This window comes from Dendrobates tinctorius, unplaced genomic scaffold, assembly GCF_039654945.1.
Source record: "Dendrobates tinctorius isolate UK_male_01 unplaced genomic scaffold, ASM3965494v1 ptg000011l, whole genome shotgun sequence".
Taxonomy (NCBI): Eukaryota; Metazoa; Chordata; class Amphibia; order Anura; family Dendrobatidae; genus Dendrobates; species Dendrobates tinctorius.
Window position 1 is genome coordinate 117484457 of NW_027361679.1, and position 23174 is coordinate 117507630.

At 42.6% G+C, this 23174-nt stretch overlaps 3 protein-coding genes across 4 annotated transcripts in view; all 3 read left to right on the top strand.

Annotated features, from left to right (window-relative positions):
* SLC39A3 (solute carrier family 39 member 3) overlaps positions 1–1092 on the top strand; it is a 131080-nt gene extending 129988 nt beyond the window's left edge. The window contains exon 4 of the mRNA XM_073546800.1: positions 961–1092. Coding sequence (XP_073402901.1) covers positions 961–977 — 17 coding nt within the window. The 3' untranslated portion in view covers positions 978–1092. The remainder of the gene's footprint in view (positions 1–960) is intronic.
* Positions 1–23174, top strand: part of GNG7 (G protein subunit gamma 7) — a 269067-nt gene that overhangs the window by 70658 nt on the left and 175235 nt on the right. The gene's annotated exons all lie outside the window — the stretch shown is intronic.
* On the top strand, positions 980–10814 carry DIRAS1 (DIRAS family GTPase 1). 2 transcript variants are annotated; one of them, XR_012220462.1, is made up of 2 exons: positions 980–4427; positions 4687–10814. XR_012220462.1 is itself a non-coding variant. In XM_073546813.1 (1 exon), the coding sequence occupies exon 1, from the start codon at positions 980–982 to the stop codon at positions 1574–1576; it is 597 nt and encodes a 198-aa protein (XP_073402914.1). In that variant the 3' UTR covers positions 1577–10814. The 2 variants fall into 2 exon arrangements, 1 of the variants encoding a protein (XP_073402914.1); XM_073546813.1 differs by having other exon boundaries at positions 980–10814.

Sequence of the window (23174 nt, forward strand, 5' to 3'; positions counted from 1 at the left end):
TAGTGTCAATTATCTGTACATGTCCCCTCTACGATGTAAAGTGCTGCGAAATATGTTGGCGCTATAGAAATAACTATATATACTATATATATCTATAATAATAAATGCGCTAAGCAGCTTCCGGGTTGTAACAACTTCCGTCCAGTTGTAACTGGTGACGTCACCGCACACCTCTTGCCATGTTAACCCTCAACACACCACTCCTCCTCAACACACACCTCCTCAACACACACTCTTCTCACCTTTCACCATCTCCACTCGCGTCCCCCCCTCTTTCACGCCACATACGACCCTTTCTCTCACTCCGTCTCTCATACTCACGTCGTCATCGCCACTGCAACATGATCCCCGACATCTTCTTCCGCCGGCGCCATCCTGGATCCAGACGTTGTCCACGCTGGCAACATGTTCTTGCGGCGACGCCATCTTTTCTTTTTATTCATAAATCCATTAAAATGCAATGGTCCAAGCAGTTCAAAACAGCAATAACGCAGGAAAGTCGTGCAGATAGGACTACGCGGTTCAGCGGTAGAACCCGCCTTCTTCACGGTCCAGAATTCAGATTTTAATGGATTTATGAATAAAAAGAAAAAAATTTTTAACAGCATCCTGGATTGCTCACGTTATTGCTGGACTTTGCTTTGTTGTTGTTCACATTTGTATGGATGGACTCCTACATCCAGATCCAGGCACAACGGAGTTAACCAGGTCAGCTGAGGTTCCAGGTGGTTCACAGGAGTGAGCTGGTCTACATTGTTGGGGATATATATATATATATATATATATATATATATATATATATATATATATATATATATAAATTAGCCTGTGACAGTGTTACCTAATAATAGTTTGTAAAAACTATCTGAACTTATTATGTGATTGTATCTGTATTCTTTCAAGTCTAAAACACATTCTTTTTCAATAATTGTGATTGTGTTTTATTGTCTTTTATTCTAGGACTCAACAAGCCGTAAAGATGCCAGAACAAAGTAATGATTATCGAGTAGTTGTCTTTGGAGCAGGAGGTGTTGGGAAGAGCTCATTGGTTCTACGTTTTGTAAAAGGAACATTTCGAGACACTTATATCCCCACCATTGAGGACACGTATCGACAGGTGATTAGCTGTGACAAAAGTGTTTGCACCCTGCAAATTACAGATACAACTGGAAGTCACCAGTTTCCAGCAATGCAGCGACTCTCTATTTCTAAGGGTCATGCCTTCATTCTGGTCTTTTCAGTCACCAGCAAACAGTCAATTGAGGAGCTGAAACCTATCTATCAACAGATCCTGCAGATTAAAGGAAGTATAGAAAGTATTCCAGTCATGCTGGTGGGAAACAAGTGTGATGAGACGCAACGTGAAGTGGATACAAAAGAAGTGGAGGCTTTGGCCAAAGAGTGGAAATGTGCCTTCATGGAGACCTCAGCCAAGATGAATTACAACGTGAAAGAACTTTTCCAAGAGCTTCTAAATTTGGAGAAAAGGAGAAACATGAGTCTAAATATTGATGGCAAAAGGTCCAGCAAGCAGAAGAGGGCAGAAAAAATTAAGGGGAAGTGCAGTCTAATGTAAGCAATGGAAATTCTGGTGCATCTGTTTCATTCATGTATATACACAGTCATACCAGTTTTCACTTATTTTGTTGCTTGGAAGAGAGGAATCGATATCCCTTGCTGCATTTTAACACTGTGACTGCTCAGGCATACAGAAATTGCCTTGCACATTCATATTGCAGCAACGACAGGTTTTGCTTCACTATCAAATGTCATTAATTTTATTTTTTAAAATGTAAAATCTGACAGAACGATACCCCTTTTCTATTCTATTTTTTTTTTTAAAGAAAGAACACTGGAGCTATGAAATGTCTACTCTGCTTCAACATGCATATATAACACAAAGCTAAACAAGTTCATGGCTGTTAGCCTTATGATTACAGATACACTCAATTCTAAAAGGGTGGTGCTTCAATAAGTGTCAGGAATGTGTCCTGGTCCATAAAAAACATTAGAAAGTGATGTATTGAGGAGCACAAACAGAGGCATCAGAGAATACAAAGTTACCGTCGATCCTTACGGATGTAGTAATGAGTTAACAGAGGAGGCCTAAAAACAAGAAAAATCCAACTTAAGAGACTTGGCATTGAAAAGCAACCTGCATGCTTCTACTGATTGTCCATTCAGAATATTGCACAGTTCATTTGAAAAGAAAGAACAGAAACCATGGCTTTACCGATTAAGAAATGATATATTTGTGGGTTAAGGTGCTTATTAGTATTCATGCAAGCTTGGAGTTATGGACTGGACCACAAATTGATTCACACACCTCTGCACATGCATATGTACGTATGTCGGAAAATACTTATCTAGAAAGAGAAATGGATGAGATGACAATTTGGCACTTTTGAGTGGTTCTTAATAAAGCAACTCATTCCAAAAAGAAAAAAAAACCCATAACATTTGGCTTACTCTTCTCTGTAAGAAAGGAAAATGCCATTGAGACACCACTGTTATGTATTTTGTGTGCAACTTCATTGTAAAGTATTTTTATACTAATATTATTTAGCATCTTGTTGACTATACGCACAGTAAGAGGAAAAGATGTATACAAAATTAGTTGGTTACCTCTCTGTTGTCGGACCAGCCATCTATTAAATGTGTGGCATTAACCTCAAATATGGGATAGTAGTATAGAATACTCGGTACTTCATACTCAGTACTGCAGGATATTGTGATTACTTCATTAGAGAAAACCATGTGTAAATCATATCCCTTAATATATACTAAAAATATCAAAATATTTAAAAATGAGGACAAGATATTCCTAGATAGTTATTATTCTGAAGGAATGTATGCAATGGAAAGGGGCTGTCAAGTAGTATGTTAGCAGTCATCATACGTATATATACAACCCATCTCTTGTAACCTTTCCATAATGTAGAAGTATAGCAATGTATGTATAATCATTGTCTATGTGTAGTATTAACCTAGTACAGAGCAAAGTGTTAACGGCACAAGAGGTAGGTGAATCCTATAGGATTTGCCCCACAAACATACATTTTAAGCCCACACAGCTGTGTTCTCAAGCACAATGTACAGTGATTATCCAATCAACAGAATAGCACAGAAACTAATATGAAAAAAAGAAAATCCAGCGACCGTAAGAAAAAAATATTTAAAACATCATATTTTAGGTAATTAAAAAAATATGAAAGAAGAATTCAAAATAGATATTAGCTTTACCGTCGACACGTTTCGAGCTGATCAAGCTCTTAATAAATATTAAGAGCTTGAAACGCGTCGACAGTAGCGTTAATATCTACTTTAATTCTTCTTTCATTTTTTTCAATTATCTAAAATATGATGTTTTAAATGTTTTTTCTTGCAGTTGCTGGATTTTACTTTTTCCTCCGTCATGGCATCATTGCTCAGGAAACCAAGCCTGAGGTCTCTGCGTACCGTGCCGTCATTCCAGGCATTTCTCAATCCGGTGACCTGATGGTAGTTTCGTTTTTTTCACAGAACCTAGTATGCCTAGAGGGAACTTTAGAGGCTAAAGTTACATGATTAGAAAATAATCAAAATAATCAATGCCCCACGTTACACAATCAGGGGTGACTGAACCATGAAAAAGATGTTTAACAATGCTAGGAGAAACACTGTGAAGCCAGAAAAGAGCCTGTTAGTAAAAGTCAACTGTACTGATCATTTGCCAGTATTAGAAATGAAGTATCAAAATAATAACAGAGCACAAATCTGATTTTAAAAGCACAAGGAATTAAGTAAATTAAACCATTTCTACAGATCTGTTTGTGGATCGACCATTATGGAAAGGTACAGGGCCATTTAACTCTGCAAATAAGAAAACAGCACGTTTGTTCCTCAATATTAGACTACAAGAGCATAAAGAGGCTACTAACAGTAATATTCTAAAATATATTCTATTCTATACCAAGAACTGGTTATACATATTTATGGAGACAAATTCCTGTAATTATACAGCTATCAAAACAGAATATAGACTCGAACAAAGAACTAAATAAATGTATAAGCAACTAGAAAATATGTAAAACATTCTATCTGTACACATAGAAACCCACGTCTACAGATGTACGTCTATTGAGACTGGAAACGAATGTCTACAGAGATACCTACCAAGTGTCTTGTTGAGATTGGAAACAATTGAGCATAGTGATGGAAACTAAGGATACGCCTGTACATAAAGAAGGAACCAATGACATGTATCCTTAGGGGCAAATTGTTCACTAAGAATGTAAGTAGATATTTTTACAGATAGCAATTATCTATTGCTCCCATCAGACACCAGAGTCAGGGATAAGTGTTACAGGGAGGAGACTCAAGAGCACACATCTAAGGAGATGGAACTCCAGACAAAGGACACAAGACAGCATGTTCTGTGAGATAAAGTATTATTATTATTATTATTTATTGTTATAGCGCCATTTATTCCATGGCGCTTTACATGTGAGGGGGGTATACATAAAAACAAGTACAATAGTCTTAAACAATACAAGTCATAACTGGTACAGGAGGAGAGAGGACCCTGCCCGCGAGGGCTCACAATCTTCAAGGGATGGGTGATAATACAGTAGGCGAGGGTAGAGCTGGTCGTGCAGCGGTTTGGTCGATCGGTGGTTACTGCAGGTTATAGGCTTGTCGGAAGAGGTGCCCATAGTTATAGGCATAGGGATAAGAGACCTCAGGCAGGAGGACCGTTAAACTTAAATACATCGACTGAAACTAATGATGGGTTTCCACATGGAAGCAAAATAATATTGTAGGATTCGTAAAAGAAATAAAAGAAAATAATTATATTTCAAAGGAACTTTTGTGAGATTATGATCAGAATGTACCAGACTGCCTTTATAGGAATAATGAATACTGAGTAATACATCATTTTATGTGAATAAATGTATAGTAATTAGACAGTAATGACCAATAATTGTACATTTTACATGTTAAAATATATGTAGTATCTTTAATCCAAACGTGCACCGAGATCAACTAAAAAAAGGAACTTGTTAATTGCTTCAGACATCCCCTTTTAAAGAGAACCCGTCAGCACAGTAAATACATAGCTGTAATAGTGCTGTAATACTTACTGATTACATTAATAACTTTGGTGAAGAGATACGCTTTTTAATTCTTTAATCACCACTGGAAGTTTTCTGCTAATTGAATTTCGGTGCATCGGGGCTGGACTATGCATTGGGTCTTCTCCTCCCTGTCTGTGATTCTCACCCCCCCCCCCGACCTGCCTCCAATCTGATTCCCAGACCCCGCCTGCCTCCAGTCAATTATTTCTAGCCCCCCCGCCTGCCTCCAGCCTGTGATTCCAAGCCCTCCCCCGCTTGACTCCAGTCTATTATTCCCAGCTCCCCTGCCTGCCTCCGGCCTGTGATTCCCAGCCCTACCCCGCCTGCCTCCAGCCTGTGATTCCCAGCCCTCCCCTGCCTGCCTCCGGCCTGTGATTCCCAACCCCCGCCTGCCTCCGCTCTGTGATTCCCAGCCCCCCGCCTGCCTCCGGCCTGTGATTCAAGGCCTTGCCCACCTGCTTCCGGCCTGTGATTCCCAGGCCTCCCCCGCCTGCCTCCGGCCTGTGATTCCCAGGCTTCCCCTGCCTGCCTCTGGTCTGTGATTCCCAGGCCTTCCCCGCCTGCCTCCAGCCTGTGATTCCCAGGCCTTCCACGCCTGCCTCCGGCCTGTGATTCCCAGGCCTCCCCCGCCTGCCTCTGGGCTGTGATTCCCAGCCCTCCCCCGCCTGCCTCCGGCCTGTGATTCTCATCCCTCCCCTGCCTGCCTCCGGTCTGTGATTCCCAACCTCCGCCTGCATCCAGTCTGTGATTCCCAGCACCCCCCGCCTGCCTCCGGCCTGTGATTCCCCGCTCCCTCCACCTGCCTTCGGCCTGTTATTCCCAGCCCTACCCCGCTTGCCCCCGCCCTGTGATTCCCAGCCCTACCTCGCCTGCCTCCGGTCTGTGATTCCCAGCCCCCCGCCTGCCTACAGACTGTGATTCCTAACCCCCCCGCCTGTCTTCGGTCCGTCATTCCCAGGCCCCCCCTGTCTCAGGTACGTCATTCCCATCCCCCCGCCTGCCTCCAGTCAGTGAATGGCATCACTCTGTATGAAATCTCAGCAATGACCTGTCATTCACAGACAAGAGGCAGACGGAGGCAGGGTCGGTCTGGTCTGGCCTGGGAAAAACCCGGTGGGCCCTTGCAGGAGAGGGGAGAAAATGTATTTAACAAAAAAAAAAAGTTGAGGGTCCTTTAAAAGCGCAAGGGCGCGCGCACGCAGCTTGACAGCTGGGGATCGGGGAATCACAGACAGGGAGGAAAAGATGTAATTAGTAGAAAACTTGAAATGTCGATTACAGAAGATCAAAGTATCAATGTAATCAGTATTACAGTGCCGCTACCGCTATGCCTTTACATTACATTATAAAATAGTACTGACCAGTTCTCTGTAGGTGCTGTTTATGAAATATTTAGTGAATAATGTAAAGCAACCTCCAAAGCAGTGGGGGACTGTAAGGAAACCCATGATATGTAGGACGACGTAGACAGTCATCGATTACAATGGGCAGAGCTTGGTGTTGTCCATTGTAATGGTTTTATATAGACATCAGCCATAAAATACTGCTGTTCCCTAGCACAACTAATGGATGAGGTGTTCCTTGCAGAAAGATCCTGCGAAACAGCATCATTTTTAAGCAGTTCTGCACAGTATAAAATTATATAAATGAAAAGCATAATACTAAACATAAGCTATAAATGAAGCAAAACACCTGAACATACTAAGGCTATTTTATACTAATATTGGTCCGGTTTAGGTTGTTTTCTATTTCATTTTGTGCCAAATTAGCGTTATTTAACACTGAAAAATTGCAATTAATTATACGTATGTCTTGAATTATTTTTCAATTTTCTTTTTTTTAATCTAATCTATTTTAGACTATTATTTTATCCAATTGTTTTATATTGCTAACATATATTATAATTTATATAGATGGTCAGACAGATAGCTTGTCTTGTCAGCCGAAGACCACACTTCTAATAAAGTGCAATATTTTGACAAATTACAATATATTTAACATAATTTATTCAGAAAAATGGTACTTATCATTTTAATGGAAACTCTAATTCATATGAGCATGTAAAAAATAATTACATTGTCATCCAGAAAAAATGGACGATTTTTAATCTGAATTGTCCCATATGCCATCCGAATACAATCTGTATTGCTTCCGGGTTTTTTTTTTTTTTTTAATACATCAGCCGTTAATAAAATTTACAAGACCAAATTCAGTTTCCTATGTTAATAATTGCAAATTATATGCAGTGTTTCCGGTGTCTAATCCTCTGCTAGCCACGTTATTCTGGTTCTGGACATTTCACCTCCGGTTCTGTGCGCAATACAAGGAAAGAGTTTTCTGTTTCAGCACATATTAGGTGTAATAAGGCAGAGCCCTTCTCTCATTGTGGTGATGTAGAAACAGAGAAGGGGGCTGGCTTAGCTACTGACCAGAAGTGAAGTGGTGGGACCTGGGATGTAGCTGTTACTAGAGGATCGGGGAACCAGACCCAAATGAACCACATTCCTAATTTATTTAAGATACTAGTTGAAGTTTAGTTAGGTCTTTTTTTTTTTTTTTGGGGGGGGGGGGTGAATGGGGTAGGAAAACGGCACAGTTTTAGCCATGGCACAAATGGAGCTTACTAAATCTGCTGCTACGTCATGGCTGCCATGGATATTTGTCAGAATTAGTCAGTATTTTATATGAAAGGGGTTGTCTGGCCTTAAGCTACAAGTCTGCAGTCACTTTATATGACTGCAGATTTGTGAATCCTCACATCGAGCGCCTTGCACACTGAGAATTGTCTAGGAGTCTGTGGTCACGTGACTGCCACTATGTGATTTACATACTTCCTGCCACATTCCCACTAGACCGTGTCTGGCCTTGTGCAGTAGACTAGCAGTCAGTGAGACGGCACTCATCTAGGTGATTGTGTGTATGTGAATGACATACTTTCCTTTACATGCATAGAAGCAGCTTGGCTTAATTGGAATCACTAACAATGGATGGCACTCTGTTCCATTAAACCTCAAACATGTCTGTATATTATTTATCCAATGTCACCTGCTTTTTCTTTAAGAATAATTGTCATATGTGCATCTGCTACGAGCTATAGTTATGTATCAATAAAGAAAAGCCTGTGTAAATGCAGAGATCTGCTGATGATCCCTGGTAAATATTTTCCATGCATTTGCCAACTGGAAATGTGCTGTAAGTGATCTGAAATGGAAAGTATTTGGAAAAGGATTTCTTATAGTACACACATTAGAAAAGGAACGGTGAGGAGTAAGTGTTTTGGTACAAAAGCAATAACTGAGTTTATATGTGACTATCTAACTCGGCTGTTTCCTTACCTCGCAGACTGACACGGAGAGAGCCACGGCCATCTCTCTAGGATGGTACCTACCCATCTGACATGGGGCACCACTGCCATGTACACTGCCCATGGGACGGGGCAATGTGTAGAGGATGACGTTTTAGGAATACAGGGAGTCAGTAAAACAGTGTTTAATATCCTGTTTATTAAAGGAAATCAAGGATTATTGAAAATGTTCCTTTAGGTGCGAAAGTTCAGGTCCTGCACAATCATGTCTATACTTTAGCTAATAATTGACTCTTAGCATGAATCAATTTACCTGTTTGCTTACATTTATCTGAGCCTTACCAATAGTTGCTTCATGTAAACGCACTTTACATAATATACAAGAGCAAGTCAATTTAACGACAAATTAGATCAATTTATTTTACAATGCATAATTCTTTATTATGGCTGTTTAGACACTTTCAGTTGAATAGAGCTGTAATAGGGTATCCATACAGGCTGTGGGCCGCCTTATCTCTATCCATAGAGGCTGTGGGCCGCCTTAGCTCTATCCATAGAGGCTGTGGGCCGCCTTAGCTCTATCCATAGAGGCTGTGGGCAGCCTTAGCTCTATCCATACAGGCTGTGTGCCGCCTTATCTCTATCCATTGAGGCTGTGGGCCGCCTTAGCTCTATCCATAGAGGCTGTGGGCCGCCTTATCTCTATCCATAGAGGCTGTGGGCCGCCTTATCTCTATCCATAGAGGCTGTGGGCCGCCTTATCTCTATCCATAGAGGCTGTGGGCAGCCTTATCTCTATCCATAGAGGCTGTGGGCCGCCTTATCTCTATCCATAGAGGCTGTGGGCAGCCTTATCTCTATCCATAGAGGCTGTGGGCAGCCTTATCTCTATCCATAGAGGCTGTGGGCTGCCTTATCTCTATCCATAGAGGCTGTGGGCAGCCTTATCTCTATCCATAGAGGCTGTGGGCAGCCTTATCTCTATCCATAGAGGCTGTGGGCAGCCTTATCTCTATCCATAGAGGATGTGGGCCGCCTTATCTCTATCCATAGAGGCTGTGGGCAGCCTTAGCTCTATCCATAGAGGCTGTGGGCCGCCTTATCTCTATCCATAGAGGCTGTGGGCTGCCTTATCTCTATCCATAGAGGCTGTGGGCAGCCTTATCTCTATCCATAGAGGCTGTGGGCAGCCTTATCTCTATCCATAGAGGCTGTGGGCTGCCTTATCTCTATCCATAGAGGCTGTGGGCCGCCTTATCTCTATCCATAGAGGCTGTGGGCAGCCTTATCTCTATCCATAGAGGCTGTGGGCAGCCTTATCTCTATCCATAGAGGCTGTGGGCCGCCTTATCTCTATCCATAGAGGATGTGGGCCGCCTTATCTCTATCCATAGAGGCTGTGGGCAGCCTTAGCTCTATAGAGGCTGTGGGCAGCCTTATCTCTATCCATAGAGGCTGTGGGTAGCCTTAGCTCTATCCATAGAGGATGTGGGCCGCCTTAGCTCTATCCATAGAGGATGTGGGCCGCCTTAGCTCTATCCATAGAGGCTGTGGGCTGCCTTAGCTCTATCCATAGAGGCTGTGGGCCGCCTTATCTCTATCCATAGAGGCTGTGGGCCGCCTTATCTCTATCCATAGAGGCTGTGGGCCGCCTTATCTCTATCCATAGAGGCTGTGGGCAGCCTTATTTCTATCCATAGAGGCTGTGGGCAGCCTTATTTCTATCCATATGCCTCAAGATTTCATATAGCATTATTTTCCCAAAAAAGACCCCTTTCATTATTCCTCCTGAGGCACCTCATTGGCGCACATAACTGTATTACACAGCTGCAGTGACTCCACTCCTCTTTAGTACAGACGTTGAACACCTCCTTGTAGTTATACCTCAATGGGGAGAGGTTAAATAGGCAGATTATCAGGGTGTTTAAGCATAATACAGAAGCGAATGAACACCTTCAGCGCAAATATTTTCTATTACCTTTCTACTTCTTGAAGAACACAAGGTGCAAAGTTAGGTTTTTCCTTGCTACGGCGTGATGCTTTGGCGTCAATGGACAGTATGGCAGCCGATGCACAATTCCACAACGCACTCATTGCTTCCATATTTCCTGTGCTGATGATAATTCACTTGTAATTGTATTCACTTGTCACAATGCTAAAACATTTGGTGTAGCTTTAAGAATAAAGATCTTGCAGTACCCATTTCATAATGTTATCGTCTGTCAACAGCACCCTTGCTAAGGGATCTCTTCATCTGCTGGTTTTATTATTCAGACCAGAATAGATAATTATCCGCTTCCTAGTGAGGAAGGATATGACAAGTGAAGTGCTAAGATTCCATGTTATCCGAATACATTTATGAAAATCCTAATAAAACATTTTTCCTAATATTATATGTGATGTCAGTTGTCATTGTATTAGGCATTATACGTCATTTTCAGTTGTATGTGTACAATGTGTATACTAAAACCAGCATGCTGAAAGCACCAGGAGTGTTACAATAAGCACTTTGATAACGAGCAAAGCGAGTCCTAGGCATAGTCTTCCACAATTGACCTAATCCTGCATCCCAAAACAACTGCGTGTAATCAATCTTTTAATTAAATAAATCGAATGAGAAAAACAGATGCTTAGCAAAATTGTTTTTTTCTTCCTAATCACATATGCCAATCACTGCGTTCTACTCAGTTTACATCCAGGTGGACTGGATGTGCAATAATCTGTCAGGACGATATGGCTGTATGGGTCCAAAACAACGTTAAAAATGTTACCTTCTATGTTGTAAGCTTCTGTGCTAGTGCTCACCACATGCAAGTCACCCTGAAAGTGCAATGGGAGCGTGCCGAAGTACTCCGAGTGCCTAATGTTCTTGGAGTTTATTCTGCATGTTTCTTCAACGCTTGATTATTCAGCACCAGAACATCAAATTATTACATTCATTTTAATTGTTGTACTAGGACCTATAAAGCCATATGTTATGGCCTCACCTGGAGAGGTGGATTCTCTAAGCTATATGGATCGAAGGCAAGGCCCACTGGGCAGGACTTGCCAGATGGCACAAAGATCAGCGATGACCAGGACAGGAAGGTATGTAGGCCAGCAGACAGACAATCAATGCAGAAACACTAGAAGACACAAAGCCAGGAATGTGGATATACACAAGCATTGTAGATACATAGTCCAGGAGTTGCTAGCAGGCTCGGACTGGCCCATAGGGTAACAGGGCAATCCCCCGGTGAACCCCTGTGCAGATTTGGGCTCCCAACCCCACTGTATGGGCAGTATTTGGCATAATTCACTTGATTCACTCTGTACAGAAAAAAAGCAGCATCTCATCATTCATTATCCAATCTATCCAGTTTATCATTATATAGAGATATAGGTAAATTTGTGAATGAAGGTAGTGTAATAACTGTATGTAGGTGAAAAGTGGGCCTTCCCCAAAGTCAGTGTTACTGGTAAGCCCTTGGCAACAGTGCTTGCGAGTATTCAAATGGTTATGGCTGAGTTGTATGTTATCAGTAGACTGATGTCAACATACAGAGATTTATGCAACCAGCAAACAAATGGTTAACTGCAGGCAGTAGTAATAAACAGGAAAGCTGTATACTTGACAACTGTATGAACAGCAGCAGAGAAAAATAAGTTATGATTATGTGAGGGGAGCCAAGGCCGTAGTCCTGGCTGTCATAGATTGCTCAATCATACCCTGGTCTCCCGCCACATGCATATAATGTCCCCTTTGCTGCGTACCTTCTTTAACCCCTTTTGAACCATCAGGGTCCTATCTGATCTTTGGTTCACTCCTGTCGGTGTCATACAAAGAGAGACAGTCCAGTTTCAACTTGAAGCAAACAACTTTACTTGAATCCATTCGCAGTACATCCAGCTCAGTTACAGCAACATTATTATTATTATGCATCTATATAGCGCCATTTATTCCATGGCGCTTCACATGTGAAAAGGGGAAATATAGACAAGTATAATAAACATGTGTAAGACAAGGGACACACAAGTAAAAAAGGAGAGGGGACCCTGTCCGCGAGGGCTCACAGTCTACAGGGATGGGTGAGGATACAGTAGGAGAGGGTAGAGCAGGTTGTGCGGTGGTTCAGTAGACCGAGGATCATTGCAGGCTGTAGGCTTGTCGGAACAGGTGGGTCTTCAGGTTCTTCTTGAAGGTTTCCGTTGATGGTGAGAGTCTGATGTGTTGCGGCAGAGAGTTCCAGAGTATGGGGGAAGCACGGGAGAAGTCTTGTATGCGGTTGTGGGAAGAAGAGATAAGGGGGAGTAGAGAAGGAGATCTTGAGATGATCGAAGGTTGCATGCGGGTAGGTACCTAGAGACCATGTCACAGATGTATGGAAGAGACAGATTGTGGATGGCTTTGTATGTCATGGTTAGAGTTTTGAATTGGAGCCTCTGGGCAATAGGAAGCCAGTGAAGGGCCTGGCATAGGGGGGAGGCTGGGGAATAGCGGGGAGACTGGTGGATTAGTCAGGCAGCAGAGTGTAAGATGGACTGGAGCAGAGCCAGAGTGCTAGAGGAGAGGCCAGAGAGTAGGAGGTTGCAGTAGTCAAGGCGGGAGATAATAAGAGCATGCACTAGTGTTTTTGTGGTTTCGTGGTTGAGGAATGAGCGGATCCGGGAAATATTTTTGAGTTTGAGGCGGCAGGAGGAGGCGAGGGCTTGGATATGTGGTTTGAAAGAGCGCAGAGTCGAGGATCACCTCAAGGCACCGAGCGTGCGGGACTGGGGAAAGAAAGCAGCCATTGACATTGATGGATACATCTGGTGGAGGGGTAGCATGAGATGGGGAAAGATGATGAATTCTGTTTTGTCCATGTTCAGTTTGAGAAAGCGAACAGAGAAGAAGGCTGAGATAGCAGAGATTGTGGGATTTCAGTCAGTAAGGAGGGGAGGTTGGGTCCAGATAGGTAGATCTGCGTGTCATTGGCATAGAGGTGATACTGCAAACCATAGGATTCTAGGAGCTGTCCCAAGCCAAAGGTGTAGATGGAGAATAGTAGGGGTCCTAGGACAGAGCCTTGAGGAACACCAACAGACGGGATGAGGTGAGGAGGTGGTGTTTGAGAGAGAGACACTAAATGTTTGGTCTGTTAGGTATGATGAGATCCAGGATAGGGCCAAGTCTGTGATGCCAAGAGATGAGAGAGTCTGTAGCAAGAGGTAATGGTCTATGGTGTCGAAGGCAGAGGACAGGTCCGGGAGAAGGAGGACAGAGTAGTGTCGCTTGCTCTTGGCGGTTAGTAAATCGTTAGTGACTTTAGTTAGGGCAGTTTCAGTTGAGTGATGCGGTCGGAAGCCAGATTGTAACCGGTCAAAGAGGGAACAGGAGGAGAGGTTGGAGGACAGTTCAAGATATACATGCTGTTCCAGTAGTTTTGAGGCATAAGGGAGAAGAGATATTGGGCGATAGTTAGACACAGAGGATGGATTGAGGGAGGGCTTTTTGAGGATGGGTGTGATTGCGGCAAGGATGAGGGAAAGACACCATTTGTAAGTGACAGGTTGAAGAGGTGTGTTAGAGATGGGATGAAGACTGTGGCCAAGTTAGGGATGAGCTGATACGGTAGTGGGTCCTGGGCACAAGTGGTGAGGTGTGATCTTGACAGAAGGGTGGAGAGCTGACTTGTCATGTTGGAGAAGCTGGCTTTTGCAGAGCAGTGCTGAGTGGCTAAGAGGGGCATTGGGGGCTGCGGGCCAAAGTTTTGTCTGATCTTGTCGATCTTCAGCTTAAAGAAGGAGGCAAAGTCTTCAGCAGAAATGAGAGGAGGGGGAGGAGGTGTATCCTAGTGAACATCACAGTACACATCCTATCCTTGTCTATTCCTGTGCTTTCTTCTTCTAGAATGCTCCCGGGTCGTACCGACTCATCTGGTACCGCAGTGTTCCTTCTGTCCAGCTTAACTACCTTCAGGAGTTCCCCTGTCCATTTCACCCCATACATAAGGGCATCTGTCCATGTAGTCAGCTGCCACATCTTGGTGCTGCTCTGCATTCCTCTGCTGCTGTGACCCTTGGTTAATAAGCCCTGGATGACTGGGCTCCTAGCTTGAACGTTACGTGGTCAACTGCATTGCCCACGCTCGAAAGCCCTACTGGACTGTTTGGGCTCCCAGGCCCTACTAACTAAAATGCTGGGAACTCGCTGACTTACCCACAGTTGGCCTCTCCTAAGTTAACTGTTGCCTATCCTAATCTAAGTGTCCTTATATTCCCCCGTTCATGAAGAAAGGATTCATGATCAGAGCAAATTCGTCTGGCACGATAAAAGTCACCATACAGAATCGCTTTTATTGTGAGGAGCGGGTGAGAAGACGAGGATAGAAGAGTAGTATTACCAGAGAGGTCTTTTCTATGTAGGGAAGTGTTCACACGGCGTGTGATTGGATCACCAAACAATTGTATGTCCAAAAAGGGAAGGTGAGTATCAGGAGCACTAATGGTGAATTTTAGATTTAAATTATTGGAATTGAGATAGATTAGGAATTTCTCCACATTTGAGGATTGACCCTACCATACAAGCAGCAGGTCGTCCACGTATCTACCAAACAAAAAAATTAAATTATAAAAGGGGTTAGATTCAGAAAAAAATGAAACATTTTTTCCCACCATGCCATATAGAAAATTGCAAGGGATGGGAAATCTTGAACCCATCGGGGCACCATGTATCTGCAAGACTAATTGGGAATTAAACATAAAAAAATTGTGAAATAGAAGGTATGCAAGGGATTTCAAAATAAAATTAATTAATTTTGAGGAATAATTACTGCATTTACTGCAATGATGCTGGATAGCTTGAATCACTAAATCATGTAGAATATAGATTAACAACATCACAAGTGATTAACCAAAAATGTTCTTCCCAAAAAGAATTGTCAAAAGCATGTAAAACAGAGGAAGTATCTTTTAGTTAACTGGGAATTCTAGTAACCCATAAACTCAAATTATTATTAAGGGATCCAAACTGGAAATTATAGGACAGAGAGGAGGAGGAAAAATGCATTTGTGTATTTTTTGTAAACTATGGAAAATGGGAACAATGGGGTGATCAGGAAGGAGCCATTGGGAACCTTGTTATTAAATAAACCTAAATGTAAACCAAGGATACTGGACAATGTAAGCTTGTATGGCAGGGTGGGATCCGACAACAAGGGTTTGTAAGTGGAACGATCATTTAGAATAGTATGAACTTATTTCATATACAGTTGTGGCCAAAAGTATTGACACCCCTGCAATTCTGTCAGATAATACTCAGTTTCTTCCTGAAAATGATTGCAAACACAAATACTTTGGTATTATTATCTTCATTTAATTTGTCTTAAATGAAAAAACACAAAAAGAATTGTCCTAAAGCCAAATTGGATATAATTCCACACCAAACATAAAAAAGAGGGTGGACAAAAGTATTGGCACTGTTCGAAAAATCATGTGATGCTTCTCTACTTTGTGTAATTAACAGCACCTGTAACTTACCTGTGGCACCTAACAGGTGTTGGCAATAACTAAATCACACTTGCAGCCAGTTGACATGGATTAAAGTTGACTCAACCTCTGTCCTGTGTCCTTGTGTGTACCACATTGAGCATTGAGAAAAGAAAGAAGACCAAATAACTGTCTGAGGACTTGAGAAACCAAATTGTGAGGAAGCATGAGCAATCTCAAGGCTACAAGTCCATCTCCAAAGACCTGAATGTTCCTGTGTCTACCGTGCGCAGTGTCATCAATAAGTTTAAAGCCCATGGCACTGTGGCTAACCTCCCTAGATGTGGACGGAAAAGAAAAATTGACAAGAGATTTCAACGCAAGATTGTGCGGATGTTGGATAAAGAACCTTGACTAACATCCAAACACGTTCTAGCTGACCTGCAGTCTGAGAGTACAACAGTGTCAACCCGTACTATCAGTAGGCATCTGAATGAAAAGGGACTGTATGGTAGGAGACCCAGGAAGACCCCACTTCTTACCCCGAGACATAAAAAAGCCAGGCTGGAGTTTGCCAAAACTTACCTGAAAAAGCCTAAAATGTTTTGGAAGAATGTTCTCTGGTCAGATGAGACCAAAGTAGAGCTTTTTGGGCAAAGGCATCAACATAGAGTTTACAGGAGAAAAAAAGAGGCATTCAAAGAAAAGAACACGGTCCCTACAGTCAAACATGGCGGAGGTTCCCTGATGTTTTGGGGTTGCTTTGCTGCCTCTGGCACTGGACTGCTTGACCGTGTGCATGGCATTATGAAGTCAGAAGACTACCAACAAATTTTGCAGCATAATGTAGGGCCCAGTGTGAGAAAGCTGGGTCTCCCTCAGAGGTCATGGGTCTTCCAGCAGGACAATGACCCAAAACACACTTCAAAAAGCACTAGGAAATGGTTTGAGAGAAAGCACTGGAGACTTCTAAGGTGGCCAGCAATGAGTCCAGACCTGAATCCCATAGAACACCTGTGGAGAGATCTAAAAATGGCAGTTTGGAGAAGGCACCCTTCAAATATCAGGGACCTGGAGCAGTTTGCCAAAGAAGAATGGTCTAAAATTCCAGCAGAGGATTGTAAGAAACTCATTGATGGTTACTGGAAGTGGTTGGTCGCAGTTATTTTGGCTAAAGGTTGTGCAACCAAGTATTAGGCTGAGGGTGCCAATACTTTTGTCTGGCCCATTTTTGGAGTTTTGTGTGAAATGATCAATGTTTTGCTTTTTGCTTCATTCTCTTTTATGTTTTTTCATTTAAGACAAATTAAATGAAGATAATAATACCAAAGAATTTGTATTTGCAATCATTTTCAGGAAGAAACTGAGTATTATCTGACAGAATTGCAGGGGTGTCAATACTTTTGGCCACAACGGTAAGGATATCAAGCACAACAGTACAGCCACCAGGGCCGGACTGGGACTAAAATTCAGCCCTGGCTTTTGAAGTTACATAGGCCCACTAGTCACATGGTGACTATATAATATCTTTGTACACTTGTAGGTTACAAGAAGTGAGAGGAGATTAACATGACTATATAACATGTAGTCACAGCTGTGCCCAGTATTTCAGCTCAGTCCCATTTATTGCTTTTAGTTGCAGTACTCATCCCAAAGCTCTGTCCCTTTTTGTATGCACGGTGACAGAATTCCTGGCAGAACTGCTATCCATTGGGCAACCAGACCCCCTGGTCATAGCCGCCCCTATCATACCTCCCAGCTTTTGAAGAAGGGAAAGAGGGAGAAAGACTGCGGCGCCGCTGCAAATTTTAGGCCACGCCCCGGCCACATTCATTTCGCAACTAGTCACACCCATGTCCACGCACAACCGCACCCATTTAGCACTACTGATCACACTGACTGGTACTGAGGGCACATTTGCTGGTACTGTGGGCACACTGACTGGTACTAAGGAAGAGAGAAAAAAGAAAACAGAGAGAAAGAAAGGAGAGTGAGAGAGAAAGAAAGAACAGAGAGAGAAAGAAGAAAGAACAGAGAGAGAAAGAAAGAAGTAAAGAAAAGTAAGAACAGAGAGAAAGAAAGAGGAAAGAAAAAGAAAAAAGAACAGAGAGAGAGAAAAAAATGAGGGAAAGACAGAACAGAGAATGAGAAAGAAAGAAAGATTCTATAAAGATACTATAGCAGCCCGGCTCCCATTGTAGTGCCCACCTGAGCCTCCCGGTACAGGACATATCATGATCTGCTCACATGGACGGCATCCCCGATTCCAAGGCGATCCTGCTGTCTGCACTGTCGGTGGTGGACATGGTGATGGATCTGAAGCATTCCTAGTTCCGTCACAATCTCCTCATGAAATTATCTAATTTCCAGTCAGCTTCCAGCACATCACTTCCGATGGAACGTTATGTGTGAGTTTTAAAATGCTCCTCGGGGCTCCGCCGTGTACTCCTGTGTCCGTGGTAAAAGCCTGCTTTGTAAGCTTCGTACACACTTGGCTCCTCTCCATACATCCTGTACACATATGGCTCCACTCCGTACACCTCGTACACACACGGCTCCTCTCGGTACACCTTGTACACACATGGCTCCGCTCATTACACCTCGTAAACTCGGCTCCTCTCTGTACACCTCATACACACACGGCTCCGCTCCGTACACCTCGTACACACGCGGCTCCGCTCCGTACACCTCGTACACACACGGCTCATCTCCGTACACCTCGTACACACACGGCTCCATTCCGCACACCTCATACACACACGGCTCTGCTCTGTACACCTCGTACACATTCGGCTCCGCTGCGTACACCTCGTACACACACAGCTCTGCTACATCTACCCTGTAAACCCCTCCTGACCCCACACATACTTACCTCAACCAGCACCATGACAACCAGCACAGCAGAGTCCTGCAGACACCAAGAGGCAGGGCTGTGCGCACAGGACCTGTGATGAGGTCACAGGAGGGGCGGAGTCAGGTGTCTGGACAAAGACTCCTGATCATGTGACCCCTGACTCCTCCCCTCATGTGACCTCATCACAGGTCCTGTGTACAGAGAAGAGAGCAGGCAAGCGACGTTGTGAGTGGCTGCGGGGGGGCTCATGCTAGGGCGAGGATGAGGTGCGTTGAGGGGGAGTGGCGGCTTATCTTCCTGCAGTGCGGGATAGTAAAATCCCAGGAGGGTTGGAAACTATAACCGCAGTGCCCGCAGAGAAGTCCGGCGACCGCGGCCCACATGACAGCGGCCCAGTGGGAAAATGCCCGGTTGGGCATATTACCAATCCGGGCCTCACAGCCACCTTTGTCAGATTTTCTTAGAACGAGATTAGAATTATTGTTTGATCTCAGCAACGGCTTTATATTCCAAATTGGTTAAATTCCTATGTTGTAAAGTACAGGTGCGATCATACAATAATCTCAAATTTCTTTCAACCAAAGATTGGAACAAGTCCAAGGAAGGAACCCTAGATTGTAAGATTGTAACGGGTAATATGAAGAGTTCTGTGGTCTGATTTGAATGTCACTATCCTGCACAAAACCGGTGTCAAACTCAGATTCTTGATAAACGAATTTAAAAAAAAAACTCAGATTCTTGATAAACGAATTTAAAAAAAAACTCAGATTCTTGCGATGATGACAACGTTAGGATAGCATTATGTTCCTTGAAAGAAAAAATAGCAGAGTCTGTAATGGAAATGAATTTTGCAGGTGGGGAGGATATAGTATCTCGTTTATCTGATTCTGAAAAATGTCTTTTGACCATAAGCAGTCTAATAAATCTATTAATGTCCTTAATCGTTTGAAACAGATCAAAACTTCTACTGGTAACAAAATTTAGACCTTTTTTTCAAAATATCAATTTGTGCTTGAGAGAAGACTGTGGGAGTTAAAATCACCACACTGGAGGTTGACGAGGATTGTTTCAATGCATTCGCCTCTTGATTCTGGTATGATAGCGTTCCCATGGTGCGTTTTCTGCTCCTCCCACCTCCTCTCCTAAAGCTCCTGCATTTTTTGATACTGGTGCGTTTTTGGATATAGACACCAAATTGGCACAGGTTTTCAATGAACCTAACTCAGAAAATGATGATACATCTAATATGAAATCTTAAAAATCTTGAAAAATTCCTGAGTCCAGTATCCTTGATGAAGGTTTAAATTTAGGTTTATTTAATAACAAATTTAGTCAATGGCTCCTTCCTGATCACCCCATTGTTCCCATTTTCCATAGTTTACCAAAAACACACAAATGCATTTTTCCTCCTCCTCTCCGTCCTATAATTTCCAGTATTGGATCCCTTAATAAGAATTTGAGTTTATGGGTTACTAGAAATCCCAGTTAACTAAAAGATACTTCCTCTGTTTTACATGCTTTTGACTGTTTTTTTTTGGGAAGAACATTTTAGGTTTATCACTTGTGATGTTGTTAATCTATATTCTACATGATGTAGCGATTCAAGTTATCCGGCATCATTTGAACAAATGCAGCAATTATTCCTCACAATTAATTTTATTTTGAAATCCATTGCATACCTTCTATTTCACAATTTTTTTATGTTTGATTCCCAATTTTTCTTACAGATACATGGTGCCCCGATGGGTTCAAGATTCTCCCATTCCATTGCAATTTTGTATATGGCGTGGTGGGAAGAATTTTCCATTTTTACTGAATCCAACCCCTTTTATAATTCCATTTTTTGGTTTGGTTGATACGTGGACGACCTGCTGCTTGTATGGCAGGGTGAATCCTCAGATGTTGAAATTCCTAATCTATCACAATTCCAATAATTTATTTCTAAAATTCACCATTTGTACTTCTGATACTCACATTCTCTTTTTGGACATACAATTGGTTGGTGATCCAATCACACGTCGTGTGAACACTTCCCTACATAGAAAAGACCTCTCTGGTAATACTACTCTTCTATCCTCATCTTCTCACCCGCGCCACACAATAAAAGCGATTCTGTATGGTGAGTTTTATCAAGCCAGACGAAATTGCTCTGATCATGAATCCTTTCTTCATGAAAGTGAGATCATAAAAAAATGCTTGAGTGACAGAGGATATAGAAAAAAATATGTAAAACAGGCCTTTAATAAAGTTTCTAATACACCCAGATGCCTAACATCACGCAATACATCTTCTTCATCTTTCCACGACACCAATTCTATTCTAACTTTCTTCACACCCTTCAGTATTCAGTTCATTGATATCAAATCGATAATAAAAAAGTAGTTACCCTTTACAAATCAGGATGACATGCTCCATGAAATTATAAGTTAAAGCTGCAGGTTTGTAGCCCGTAGAGGTAACTCCATTTCGCCAAGTCTGGCCAGACAGCCTCGACCGTCTGCAACTTGGCTGTCTGTTACCGGCTTCCACAAGTGTTCTGGCAGTAGGTGCAATGTATGCATTTACACCTTGGACAATACCAAGTCCTTTCAATTGATATCAGGCATTTCTCAAGAAATTAATTCTTTCATTAACTGTAATACCCAATATGTCATATATTGCATCTATTGCCAGAAATGCCAACTCAGGTATATCAGAAGCACCATAAGCAAATTAAATGAGAGAAAAGCAGAACACCTTTCCAACATTAATAATAAAAATGCTTCATATTCAGGGGCTTCAAAGCATTTTGTCAAAATTCATAAAGGTGATATTTCAGATGGAAAAGATTAAAAATCCCATTCGGGGAGTGTCACGTGGACCCGTCCTGTGTGACATGACCCGCAGGTCAGTAACTAAAACAGCAAGATACGGCACGTGTAACTGTCCTGTGACACGACCCGCAGGCCGGTAACTAAAACAACAAGACACGGGGGAAGGGGAAACAGTTACAACGGTGGGCCCTGCGATAGGGAACGGGGACGTGGAGACCTCCTGCAGTCCCATGAGTCAGTCTCCCTCACACTCCTAATGTTCCCTATACAGGCTCCTCTCCTGTCGCTGAGCCGGAACCTGTCACCCTAGCACACCCTACACCTATCCCTTGCTAGGGAGCTGGGTGGTGCAGGCACTGGCCCCACCGCTGTACTAATACACACCAGGGAAAAATACAAACAGGGATAACACCACTTAGCTTTGTTCTGTTGCTATTGCTCCCAGCAACAGAGTCCACCACCAGAATGCAGCTTTCCTCCAGAGTAGCTGCTACTTCTCCAAGCTTTGTCAGAGCTGCAAGGAACACCTCTCTGTAGTTCCTTTCTTCACCAGTCTTGGTTGGAAATGAGTAATATCACCAACAGTGATTGCAACCACCTGACACTCTTTTATAGGTAAGAGCCAGCAATCACACCTGCTTCATAATCACGTGCACTAAACTAAAGTAACCAGAGAGCAATGACCCTAATGGCCACCGGGGGCAAAACTACCTTTAAGCACACAGCTTAAGGAAAAAAAAAGATTACTTATTCAAAACCTGTCATATCCAACCTGGATCATGACAGGGAGGTGATAGATGCAAACTTCTCACCATGAGAGATGCATTCTGGATTTTGAAAGTAAATACCAAATTTCCCAATGGGATACATTTTAGAAACAACCTTTTCTATATCTATTAAGGAAAAATAATTTCTGTGCATCCTTTGTTTCTTTTTTTTAAGTTTATTATTGGTTGATTTTGTTCCTTCATTGTAGCACCTGTTGTTTTTTTTTACTACACAGGCCAGCACGTTACACACTTTGTGCATATCCATGTAATTATCTGCAGCTATTCTATGATTGGTTTTCCTTCCTATATACCTGTGTCTTTGTATCCTATGACTAAGGGTGCTTTAACGCGCCTGAAATGAGTCTGGTTTTTCTACTATTTTAGTATGACTTGACACACCAAATAAAGTTATTTTTGTTTTTTATTTCTTTTTGATGTGCCAGAATTATCCCTTTCCTTTTTCTTCCTTGACAGAATTGGGATGGTTACGCTGATTATGGCATCATTGCCGCTCACCATCTTGGTTGATTCCTCAAAGTTTTGTAGAACCTCACAGATGTCAGACATGCCAATACCAATGGGCATGTTGTAGCTGGTGTCGTCTCCAAAATGGGGTCACTTGAGGGAGGGATTCTGCTCTCCTAGCACTTAGGGGCTCTGTAAATGGAGTCCACAAACTGTTCTAGGAAAATCTGCTCTCCAGGAGGCAAATAGCGCTCAGTCCCACCCCAGTCTCTGTGCTAACCATACAACTAGAAAAACTCAATGAGGGGTATAGTTTTCAAAATGGCATAATTTGTGGAGGATTTTCACTGTTTAGGCATATCAGGGGCTCTCCAAACGCGACATTGCATCCACTAATTGTTC

Bases quoted from the DNA above. Each gene is read 5' to 3' on its own strand.
- DIRAS1 (XM_073546813.1), top strand. From the start codon at position 980: ATGCCAGAACAAAGTAATGATTATCGAGTAGTTGTCTTTGGAGCAGGA.